The 12,198-nt window shown below is 50.6% G+C and overlaps 2 protein-coding genes across 8 annotated transcripts; both read right to left on the bottom strand.

Moving 5' to 3' along the window:
* Positions 1–4,059: 4,059 nt before the first annotated feature.
* LOC120704255 (calcium-binding protein PBP1-like) lies at positions 4,060–4,802 on the bottom strand. The gene has a single exon (XM_039988577.1). The coding sequence runs from the start codon at positions 4,674–4,676 to the stop codon at positions 4,257–4,259; it is 420 nt and encodes a 139-aa protein (XP_039844511.1). The 5' UTR covers positions 4,677–4,802; the 3' UTR covers positions 4,060–4,256.
* A 1,752-nt stretch (positions 4,803–6,554) lies between these two features.
* On the bottom strand, positions 6,555–10,924 carry LOC120704254 (beta-glucosidase 25). 7 transcript variants are annotated; one of them, XM_039988576.1, is made up of 14 exons: positions 10,035–10,924; positions 9,828–9,909; positions 9,679–9,745; positions 9,532–9,590; positions 8,893–8,951; positions 8,722–8,793; positions 8,541–8,628; positions 8,166–8,421; positions 7,973–8,088; positions 7,637–7,860; positions 7,521–7,552; positions 7,313–7,415; positions 7,115–7,223; positions 6,555–6,997 (listed from the first exon to the last, which is right to left on the bottom strand). In XM_039988576.1, exons 5-14 carry the CDS (start codon positions 8,915–8,917, stop codon positions 6,805–6,807), a joined length of 1,218 nt encoding a protein of 405 aa, XP_039844510.1. In that variant the 5' UTR covers positions 8,918–8,951; positions 9,532–9,590; positions 9,679–9,745; positions 9,828–9,909; positions 10,035–10,924; the 3' UTR covers positions 6,555–6,804. The 7 variants fall into 7 exon arrangements, with proteins under 7 accessions (XP_039844510.1, XP_039844507.1, XP_039844509.1 ...); XM_039988573.1 differs by having other exon boundaries at positions 8,876–9,022; positions 10,035–10,922; XM_039988575.1 differs by having other exon boundaries at positions 8,893–9,022; positions 9,532–9,745.
* Between the last annotated feature and the right edge of the window lie 1,274 nt (positions 10,925–12,198).

The following is a 12,198-nucleotide window of genomic DNA, read 5'->3' as shown; positions in this document are numbered from 1 at the left end:
CTCCATGATCGGTAGCTTGTTGTATGAGCAAGCGTGTAGCAGCGGAGATCAGATCCCCAGGCGATCGATCGCCTCGCCTTGAGGATAAGAAACGTTGCGCGCAGATCCACCCACCGGGTTCCACCGGGTTCAGATCAGGGTTTCATTTACCGACCGGACCGGCCAAATCGCCGGGGTCCGGTACCGGTATACCGATCCAGTTTGGCCGGAAACCGGTCGGTACCGGTCGAATTCAAATTTGAATTCAAAAAACTCAGTTCAACCGGTTCGTACCGGTATACCGGCTGGTTTGACCGGTTTATCGGCCGATTTGACCGGTTTGAATTCAAATCCAAATTTAAAATCGCATGTGTAATCGGTTTGGAATGGTATACCGGCCGGTTTGACCGGTTTACCTGCTGATTTGACCGGTTTACCAAGTGGGCCTTAATGAGCCGTCTCATTTTTTTCCTTTTCTTTTTTGGTTTAACTTTAAATGCCCGAAAAATATGTTAAACGAACGAATTTTTGAGAAAATTTGACACCATTAGATTTGTCGCACCTTGAAGTATTTTTAGGAATTTTTCATTTTTTTAATTCAAATTTAAATTTTGAATTTGAGCCGGTTTTGGTACCGGCCCCACCCGGAACCGGACCGGACCGGTTTGACCGGTAACATGGTCAAACCAGACCGGTTCCCGGTTTTGTAAACCCTAGTTCAGATTCGTTTCCCTGGCACGCAGCAGCACGCACTGCAGCGAAAGCACCCTGCTGCAGTGCAGTGTCAGCTCAGCTGCAACTGCCCAGCGATGCCATCGGCCAGCAGGCACGGCACGCCGACCAAGCTGCGCAGCGGCGGCAGCTGCTACTGGTCAGGGGACATTTTGACCGCAAGGGCCATGTTTGGTTTCCACCATATAATTCTTTTTAAAAAATTAAATATATGCATAGAGTACTAAACGAAATTTATTTGCGAAACTTTTTCATGTATAGGTGTAATTTTTCGAGACGAATCTTATAAGACAAGTTCCACCATGATTGGCCACAGTGATGCTACAGTAATCATCTCTAATTATCTTTTAAGCATGCGGTCAAATACCTTATTAACTACAACACATACTACAGTACCATAATTATGGAGGCTATTTTATAATTAGACTTCATTTAATACATCTAATTAGTGGTCAAAGAGAAAAACTTTTTCACTCCATAACCAAACAAGGCCAAGACTGTAATGCAACCGTGCAGCAGCAGCAATTCTCAATTGGTCCGAGCTGCTCTATGCATCTCCGGATAGCAACAGCTTCGGCCTCGGAGACCAGCACCACCAAGAGCATGGGGAGGCTCGGCAGCTCGCGATCCGGCCCAGCCCGGGCCGCTCGATTAAGGCCTTGTTTGGTTTCAGAAACTTTTCTTTAGTCTCTGTCACATCAATTTTTTTTATTTTAGAGTATCAAATAAAATATGTTTATAATTTTTTTTGATAGCTGAGTGCTAATTCGTGAGACGAATCTAATAAGCATAATTAATCAATAATTTGCTACAGTGACACTACAGTAATCATTCACTAATTATAAATTAATATATTTTATTAGGTTCGTCTCGCATGTTAACCCCAGAGTTCTATAGTTAGTTTTATAATTCATTTTTATTTAATATTTTTAAATATTAAAAAAATTTTATGTGACATGAACTAAAATTTAGCCTCGGCAATCAAACAACCCCTGAGCAACGGCAGCGAGGCCGCGGCGCCGGCACACACGGACACGGCAATGGGCGGCACGTCCAGGGGCGGAAGAAGAATCCGAGAAGCCGGGCGCGCCCAGAATAATGCGCGCTGCCCGCCTGCACAGCTGTGCCCCCGGCCACCCGCACGGTGGGTGCGTGGAGTGGACAGCTCAGCCCATCCCGATCGTCAGCAACTGTCGCAGTCAGTCGTATCATCACCGGTTCCGATCTGACTCGCGGCCAATTTGCAGCGTAAACTGTTAAAATTTTCAGGGATCGACGATCGAGCAGCCGAGCGATCGGGCCTGCACGTGTGCACGCGTGGATAGAGCTCGAGACCGGGGGATCGAGCAAGACCGGCGGCGTGCGCACCGGCAACGGATTGACCGGCCGGGTTTACTACTCGGATCTCAGGCCGTGTGTCAGGCTGTCAGCGCGACACCCCTCTTGACCTCTTGAGCGCGCGCACGGCCGGCCACACGGGGAATCGCCCCCTGCGCCCCGGCCACCGAAGCCGGCGGGGTGCCGTGCCGCCGCAGCGGCCGGCAGGGGAGCAGCGTGTCGAGGATCCCCGGTGCACCACGCGACACCCGCGCGCTTTGTTTTTTTTTTTTTTTTGCAAGCTGGCTGCGCTTCTGGTGGCTGCCGTTGCTGCCGATGACTATGAGAGACGGCAGGCAGAGAGAGTTAGCGGCGTGGCTTCTTCTTCGTGCCTGCAGCTCAGCAGTGCGCCAATCATTTAAAAAAAAACTAAACAGTGCGCCAATCATCGGATTAGTTAATGGGGGGAGCCCGTCGTTTGGTGGTGGTGGCCTGGGCGCCGGAGGCGTGCCAGGGGCACATCAACGTGCTGCAAATGGCAACCATAAAAGAAGAGGAGCTACGAGAGGCGAGCGGCCAAGGTTGCAGCAAGCCGGCCGTGACCTGGCTACAGTTCACGCCCGGCACATCGGCTACCATGGCAGAGGCATCTACCCAAGAATCTTGCAAAAAAAAAAAGAAGTTTCTTCAGAAACGGAACCAAGAATCTCATTTTTCCTTGCGTGCATCGGGGCAGTTCGGTGCACCAGCATACATATCATGCTTTGGACTTGACGGATCCGAGGAGGACTCGACCCCCGAAGATTTTCTGATAAAAATCCCCCAATCATTTGTTACGGGGCCAGGCGAATGCGCTGCGCCCACCGCCCGTGCATCGAACGAGGGCGAGCAATGGCGAGGCCGATGGCTGCCGGTTCATGCACGCGTCTCTGTCAACTGTCATGGCGCCTTCCTCCCTGCGGCCCTGCCTGACTCGACGACCCCGCCGCCGCCCCGGCTGGTCTCCGTCGGCGCTGGCCCGCGACGTGGCGCCGCAACAGCCGGACCAGAGGAAACGTACGGCGAGGATCGGAGGAGAGGAAATGGCACTGTGGCTAGCGAGTCAAACGGGAAATTGGGCGCGACGCTCACTAGCCAGCCCGGCAGCAGCCAAGTTGGATAGGGTAAGCGACCGACCGGGCGGGCACGGCAGCGGACCAACGGCGCGGCGCCGACACCGTCGGCGCCGCCCTCCCAGGGTCCGGATGGAGTCGCCGGCGTGTGGATCGCGGTGTGATGTGTGAAATGTTCAGAGCCTGACGCTGACGCCCGTGCTGATCGGAGAGGCGTCGGAGGCGAAGCATCATCCCAAGTTGAGCAGCCTGGACTGGAGATGGAGACGGAGGAACGCCTCTGCCTCGAGGAGGCGTCGCTTTCGGCTGCCTTTCTCCGCCCCGTGCCCGTACGCGCCCCTTCGCCGCTTTTGAAGCTTCCGGCCACCTTTCCGGAAGCTCCCCGCTCCAGCTTACACGCTCGCCAGCCAAAGAACAAGAAAACTGGACAAAGGAAGGAAGGGAGAAAAAGGCAGGCGAAAAGCGCCTCCGACGCGGGGGAGTTTCTGTCCTCAAACCAAAGGGGGCGGCGGCTTTTTCCTTCCGTAGCCAGGACGTTCAGACCGAGTAAACTCACTCACTGCGACGAAGCAACTCTTGGTTGAATTGGGGGCTCCGCATCTGCTCTGCTCTCGCCGCTGACCCTGACTGACTGACCTCGGCGGCGCAGGCTGCTAACGCTTGACTAACGCGCCTTCAGAGCTGAGTTTCGTCTCCATTTTGATGCTGTTGATGCTCAAAAGACTTTGGGGGTCGCATTCGCATCTGAATACTGATCGATTATAATTCGTAAATGATTTTTGTTTCCCTTTATTTTTTTCTTTTGGCACAGTTGTGTTGCCAAAAGGCTGGAAGAATTTCCTCTTCTGCGAGTAGTATAGCTCCAAGAGAAGAGATGCAGAGAGGAAGCAATCGATCAGCGAATGCACAATGCAGCATGTGTGATGGTCAAAAGAGGAAGAAGCATGTTTGATCAATTCAGACTCCAGTAGGGGAGGAACAGGCGAGTACACATGATATGGAATCCATCGATCGACCAATCAGCCGCCAGTCCCTTCCTAATCCAGCTATGAACAACGAGAACGAAGAAGAAGAGCTCAGGAATTCCTATGCGCACGTCCCGGGCAGGCAGCGCGCCTAGCTGGCGAAGAAGAGGAAGTGCGAGGCCTGCGAGACGGCGTCGTCGAGCCACCTGCGGGGCCCGTCCATGAGCTCGGGGCTGAGGCGGAGCATGAGCGCGCAGAACTCCATCTCGCTGAGCGCGCCGTCGCCGTCGAAGTCGCCCTCGGCGAGCATCCCGCGGAGGTCGTTGTCGGACATGGCGCCCAGGCCCAGCAGCGGCGCGCTGCGGCGGAGGCTGTCGAAGGTGATGAGCCCGCGCGCCGGGTCCATGAGCAGCCGGAACCCGCTCGCCAGCTCCCGCATCAGGCCCTCCTCGCCCAGCCGCTCCGCCATCACCGGCAGGTAGTCCTCGAACCCCACCGGCGCCGCCGCCGCCGCCGCCGCCGCCTGCTGCTCCTGCTGCTGCTGCATCTGCCTCCGCTGCTGCGACGCCATGGTCGTGTGATTGAAGCTGTGGATGGTGGACCGGTCGCTCGGTGCGGCCGCTGCGCTGGTCGGCCGGTGCTGGCTGTGCTGCTTCTGATCGGAGGGAGAGGAGGATGGCGATGGAGTGGGGTGGGGGAAGGGGGAGGAATAAATAGGCGGGGGAACGGAAGCTTGGCTGGGCTTCAGGGAAGGTGCCGAGGCCACGCGGGGAGGCAGCTGGATGGGCGGTCACGTGTGCGCCGGGTGCGCTGCGGTTGATTCGGTTCGCCCCGGTTGGTTGGTTGGGTTGGGTTCCTTGGCGCGGGTGGGCTTGGCTGACGAGAGGGACGCCGACCGACCGGGACAGGACAGGCTGGCTGGGTGCTGGCGCGGGCTGGCTGGGTGGCTGGCGCGCGCTCCTTCCTGCGCGCTTCGGCTCCCGTGTCTGCGCTGCGTGTGCCCGTCGCGGGCGGGTCGCGTCGCTGCGCCGTGCGTGGGTGGATCCACGCACTCGCGCTGCGCGTCCGGGCGCGCGTGGCCACGGACGGTGACCGGTCGGTGGCCCTCCCTCCCGCCCGCGGCGACGGTTCTCTACTTCCTTTGCCGTGCGCGCATCTGGGCCGTCCGTCGGAGGAACTCCCGATCCGAGCGTCGCTTGTCCTGCCTTTTTCTGATGATCGGATCACTCGCAGTAACCGTCGCGGATAGGGAGGAAACACCTCCGTTGCAGCTTGCAACTTGCAAGTTCGCGAATCCCCACAAGCTGGATCAGATCGAGCAGGTGAGATGGGAGAGGGGAAGGTCACTGCTACCGTGCTGCGCCAGCCGATCCCTCGACGACGGATTATCTTAATATCTTAGCTATAAGAAGTTTCCTGCCCGACTTTCGCGTGGCCGTCGTGTGGTCGCGGGATCAAACGGCAGCGCTGCAGCAGCATCTGGGAGTACCAGACTACCACCGACTTTCAGACACAAATTTCCGCCGAAGCTTCAGTCACTCACTCAGAACCTGCATCCGTGTGAAGGAAAAACAAAAACAAAAACTCGGGCAGCCGCGGCCGGCACCGTCTGAAACTCCCAGCCGCTTTGTTCCAGCCGTTCCAAGTCGCTGGCCCCTTTTCGCACAAAAAATAGCTTTGGAGCTCCGGAGCTTGGGCGTCCCCCTTTGGGGTTTTTCCACCTCTTTTTTCATGGGGACAGGGACGGAGAGCGTCAGCTTCCGTCGTCGTCCGGCTCCGGCTGCCCTTTTCCCCGGCTCCCCCCCTCGGCCTCCACATTTTCCATGCCTTCTTCGTTCCTGCGCGCTTGGCGGCGGTTACCTCTCCTGCCGGGCGATTGGCCCGTCCGCCCGCCGCCGCGTCCCTTTCACACGTCGGAGACCAGCACGGCCCGGGCAGGGCAGGGCATGGCGAGTTGGCGACGCCCACGTCCGTCCGTCCGCCTCCCCATTTGGCTTTGGCACGAGTGGACGGCGTGCGGTGTGAGCAGACGACCTGGCACTGGGAAAGCAGAGCGGAGTTCTTCAAAAAAAAAGAAAGCAGAGCGGAGACGCAGCGCCATGCTGCTGCTATCGATGCTGGCCGGGGAAAAGGCGTCGTCCTGCAAGTCTCGGAGTGATGAAATTGCGGCGGATTTTACGTCGCCTCGAGCCGCCTCGGCGTTTTACTCGCGAGCACAAAGACGGATGTTACCTTACATGTTTGTTGGCGCAGGGAATTTCAGGGGAGGGGACCCAGACCATTATCTGTCCTGGGAATGCTGCAAAGCCCAAACATCTGCCTCCCAGCCCTGAAAACCAAAGTTGGGCTGCAAGGTTCTGGGACTAGCATTTGGCCGTCATTTCAGCATTGGGACAGACTATAAGAGAGAAATGGTAGCACCAGCATGCTAGCTGCATGAACAAGCGGCTGGGAAGAAATTCACAATCTCATTGATTTCTGCAATATCAATGTGGAACAAGAATCGCGACTCATTCAACACCCATCGTTGAAGGTCGCACAAATGGTAGTTATATACATTGAGAATAATCACAATCTATCTACTACTATGGCATGTATGATGTATGCGTGTACAAATGGTGCCTGCGTAATGTACACCGAACCAATGGCCATCGAAGAGTCTCGCCGTTAGGCAGGCTGGCTTGCCACAAACTGTCTCTCTACATTATAGCCGTCTTCTGGGGCTGGGCCAAGACCTGGCTGAACCACTTGACAGAAGCCTTGGGTATCCTCGTCAGGTTGTTGTTGTAGTCGATGTAGTAGAGACCAAACCGCACCGTGTACCCAGAGTTCCACTCCCAGTTATCGAGCAGTGACCACACGAAGTAACCGTGGACGTTGCAGCCTTCCTTCCTGCAGCGATCCAGATCCAACAGTTGTTGAGTACTTGAGTGTCAGTGTGGGCATAGAGAGGACAGTGTTGCCTGTCACAGCTATCCGTATGTGCGTGGAAGTGTAACTTCATTTCACCTTATAGCATCTAGGAGGTTTGACATGTAGTCGTTGTGGTACTGTATCCGTTTATCATCCTGCAGAACACTCTCCAGTCTCGAGAATGGGAGGTTTGCTTCATCCATGCCTGCCATATAAACACCTGTTGTGTTAGGGGATATGTTGAGGCAGAAACTCTTATCGGCTGCTAGTAGAATCTTTTCATCAGCCACCTACCATTTTCAGTAACGATCACAGGCGGATTTCCATACTTTTCTTTGATGTGCTTCATCAGCTTGAACATGCCCCAGGGGACTATGTGCAGCCATCTTGACGCTGCCTGGAAGTTGATAAACACAGCTGTCGATCAAACATTTGATGACAACTACAGAAGAAGAAAACTAGATGTAGAACAATTCTGAATAAACTGCAGAGGAAATTGTACCGTTTCTCCGATTTTCTTTCCATGCCTGTACGCTGTCATAGTGAACGCAAAGGAGAATTCAGTAATAATGGAAATAGGCAAAAAAGTGTTGAATCACTTTGTTAAACAAGACTAACCGGTTGGTATGACGGCAGCGTCGGTTGAAGCATCATTCATTACAAGTTTCCTGATCCGCATTCTGTCGTTCCTAACATACAATGTGGTATAGTGGTTTATGCCCACAAAATCTAGCGAACCCGATACTAATTTTGAAGCCTGAGTTGAAAACTGAGGCAGCCTATCGCCTGCAAGATTCTGCATAGAAGGAGGATAGTGGCCAAACATTAAGGGATCCAGGAACCTGTAGTGACACTTGCAAAAGTTCATAATTAATATTATGAACAACAGCTATGTACTGCAGTTATAGGAATTGAACTGATGTGGTTATATCAAGATGGCGATAGATGTATCACCATCCAAGCTCAAAGTCCATTGCTCGTGCTGCTGCCTCTGTGTCCTCATCAACATCTGACAATGGTTCATACCACTTTGAATCAAGTGCGATTCCAATGAGACCTCCTTGTTCATTCTGCAAGAAATACATAAACAATTCATGTTTTTTCACTACTAGATACATTTCTTGGCTATGTGGTTATAGTAAATTACCTTGAAATGCTGCTTGTAAGTATGAAAAGCACTAGCATGTGCTAAGAGTATATTGTGAGCAACAATATATGGTTCAGTTGATGATTTGCCCTCCCTACAGAACATATGTGACAGAATGGAACATCTCCCTGGTGCTTGAATGCCAAGATCATATCCTTCAATCGCAAAATTATGGGGCTCATTAAAAGTGATCCAGTGTTTCACTCTATCTCCAAATTCCTTGAAGCATGTAGAGGCATAGTGAACAAAATCATCCCTGCATAATTTAGCTGTCAAACATCAGCAAAGACATTTTCCTGAATTTAGATTGATTCTATATAGATGGTGTAAGCAATGGTTTCCTTAAAAAGAAGATGATATAATAGTATTGCATACACGATTTGGGAGTTTAACCATCCACCATATCTGTCTTCTAGTGCTTGCGGAAGGTCCCAGTGAAAGAGTGTTACATATGGTTGTATACCTGGCCCAAAAATGTAGAGGAAAAAAATGACAATCACAAACTAAAAAGTTGGCAACAATTTGCATTTGAGGTACTGAAATTTAGAAGAAATACCTTTGTCTAACAGAGCATCTATGAGGCTGTTATAGTAATTCAATCCTTCTTCGTTAGGTTCACCAGTTCCATCTAGCAAGAAAAATCATCAACTATTTAGTTCTTAGTGGAAAAATAAATAAAATATTTTACAAAGAAATTACTCATTACATACTTGGAAAGATACGGGACCATGAGATAGAGAACCGGTACGCATCCATGCCAATGTCCTTCATCAAGTCCACATCTTCCTGCCAGTCAGTGTTGATTTGTCATTTCTGGAGTTTTTCAGTGTAACTGATGTCCTTACTCAGTTAACAACCTAGTCATAGAAGTTAAACTAATTTGAGGAAAATAGTAAAATCTTGATCTCTGTAAACCTTTCTGCTGATGCAAATGGAACCTCGTACTCAGGAAACCTCTTCTCACTATACTATTTTTCGCAGCAGCATGCCAGAGAAGTGGACTGGAAGTTTGTTTTTTGTGTTTGGTAGCTAACCTAAGGAAGCAATTACTAGAACAAGCTGAAGCCAGAATAATTATGTCAAATAACAAATGTAATGATTCTTATCTTACAGACATGAAAGGAACAAGATACAAGAAATTGCATAAATGATTTCAATTTTTACAAATTTAAAATTGCCAGAAGATGGCCCATTGAAAGGTAGCCAACTTTTCACACAAATGCCAAGAGTTCCTGTATGAAGGGATTTACTCATGATTGAAAAAACTCCCAGAAAATTCAAGCTTTCATTGAACAATTGAATGAATTAAATCAAACAAAATCAAATAGAAGAAAGCAAAGAAATATCTCAATCATTGACAATTTACCTTGTAACGATGGTAGTGATCAACAGCAACATCTGCATTGCTGAAATCTATCACCCGTCCTGCAAAAGATATGCTCTGGAGTCACAATTCTGGACAGATTTAGCATCTCATTATGGCACCTTTTGCAACAAATACTCATTATCATACCAGGTCGTCTTGTGAGAGTATCCCATATTGTAGGTCCACGTTGACCCTCGTTGACAGCGCCTTCATACTGGTAACATATTGGTCAGTCAGACATCAAACTAAGAGAACATCAGTTGAAAATTGAAATCAAAGAGATAGCAGCTGTGAACCTGGTAAGCTGAAGAAGCCGTGCCAAAGACAAAACCTGGAGGGAAGTCTGCTCTCCTTAGAGCTTCAGCACAAGCAGAGAAGCTGATAAGGATATGAACCAGTATCAGGACACCCATGGCGTTTCCTTCAGTTTGTTGCCTAACTAGTACTCTAGTAGTGTTCTTATTCTATGACAGGTACTAGATTGGATCATGATATTTATAAACCTTGTTCAGTTGGTGAAGCGTGGGAAGCAACTGAAGGCTGAGCTTCACATGTCTTGGAAGCCCTTTCAGTTTCAACGTGCGTCCCAACTAAGTAACTCTTGTGGAGGCCACAGTGTGCAAAATCTCTATCACAGTGGACATTTAATCAACAAGGGATGAAGGGAAGGAATGACATGCCCAACTCCGAAAACCTGTCAAAAAAGGTCCACATCTGAAGTATCACAAGAAAGCAGAGCTTTGCTTGGGTGCAACAATTTCATACAGTTTGGGATTGCACAGCACTCCAGCATTCATGGTCATGGATAATATCTGCACCCATAGTACCTTAAAAAGTTACATTAGAGAGGATGGCTAAGCCCTTATCATTTAGCCACATGAAGTGAAGGCCTTATTATTAGATGGCGCATTTTCTTACAAAATTATCATAACACCAAGTATCAATTATAATTCTCATTATGGACATGAGGAACAGATATGTACGACGGAACTATTGCAGTTATCCTGAAAACTACACCTTTATTGTCTATTTCGTTTGGTAGTGCCACATAAAAACAAAACTTTGGGTCATGATTTGCAACGTGACCACAACGTGTGTGGTGAATAGAAAAAGAAAAACAGAAAAGAAATACATGATTGTTAACCAGGATAGGCGACAATTTGTGCTGAGAGATTTGCACAGTCATATGCTTATCGCATGGGGAACGTTATTGGCTTGCTTGCACGGCAGGATCATTTCTGGATTCAATTTAATAATTCCAAATTCCAATGGTAGTTGGATGAAAGCGATGGGAGCGCTTTGGTGATAGTGATCCAGAAGGCAGCATGGACAGGGCCAATTGCACAAGAATGTATTGCACGTGTTGTCCATGTCGATCTATCATGGATATCCAATGATTCAAGTATTTAGAAAAAAACACATAGGTACGAGAAAGGAGTCACAGAAACACGTACTCCGTATTGACTTTGGGGGTTGGGTGTCACACCCTGAAATTTTTGAATTTCATGATGTGATTAAAATTAAAAATAAATCAATAATTTTCTCATAATTTTAAAATTCTCCCAACATTTATTTTCTTTACAGAGAATTTAGTGTAAAAGAAAATAAATATTGGTTGTTTTTCTAAATTACATAGGGTTGTTTTTTTGTGTTGCATTCATGCTGCAATGCATTGTTTTATTGCTTGTTGTTCGGTTCAAATTTGAATTCCCTGAATTTGAGTTTGAATTGAATTGTTTGAACCAGTTTCAAAAATGCAAAGCCATTTCTTTTTCCTCTTCTTGTTTTCAGCCCAGCAGGCCCATCTCTTTCTCCCTTTCTCCCTCTCCCTTTTTCTTTTCCTCCCTGCGGCCTAAAACCACGCCGCGGCCCAATCCAGGCCGGCCCGGCCCAGTCCGCCAACCCCCTCTCCCTTCCTCCCTCTGTCGCTGAAGCGCGGGACCCGCCCGTCAGGGCCGTCCCCTTCCTCGTGCCGAGCTGGGACTCCCCCGAGTCCGGGTGCCGCACGCGCTGGCGCGGCTTTCTTGGCGCGCACGCCCAGGGCCCCTGGCCGCCCCCTATTTAAGGTGCCGCGGACCCCGCCTTGGATCCCCTCGAGCTCGCAGCCGCCACCTCGCAAACCCTAGCCCTAAATCGCCACCGCCATTGGAGCTCTGGAGCTCGGAGCCGCGCCGCTGATCTCCCGCTCCGTCGCCTTCTCGTCGACCTAGAGCGCCCCGGAACTCCGCACCGTGGTGAGGATCACACCAGCCCCCTTTTCTCTCTGTTTCCCCCTTCGTTCGCGCGCAGAAAGCTCATCGGAGCGAGCTCTGACGACCCGAGCCGCCTCTCACTGCCGCACTCCGGTGTCCGGTCTCCAACCCGCTTCCCAAGATCCGTAAATGAGTTCCCCGTCTCGCGCTCTCTCTCCCCCAGGCCAAATCTCGCTCGAACCCGTGCCCGGAGTGCCGATTTCGGCAACTCCGACGACCTTGCCGCCGCCGCCAACCTCACCGCCGGCCACTTTGTGCCGCCGCTAGCGCCGCCCGCCTCGTCCCAGCCGTCCGATCCCGATCCAGTGGCCCAGATTAGTTTCAATCCAAGTCAAACCAAGCTTATACTGGTCAACGAAGCCGTTTTTACAAAAGAGACCCTCGGTTTTACAGGATTCAACCCGCAGTCCGCTTC

Source organism: Panicum virgatum, chromosome 4K (genome assembly GCF_016808335.1).
Source record: "Panicum virgatum strain AP13 chromosome 4K, P.virgatum_v5, whole genome shotgun sequence".
Lineage (NCBI taxonomy): Eukaryota > Viridiplantae > Streptophyta > Magnoliopsida > Poales > Poaceae > Panicum > Panicum virgatum.
This window is presented reverse-complemented; position numbering and strand designations above follow the sequence as displayed.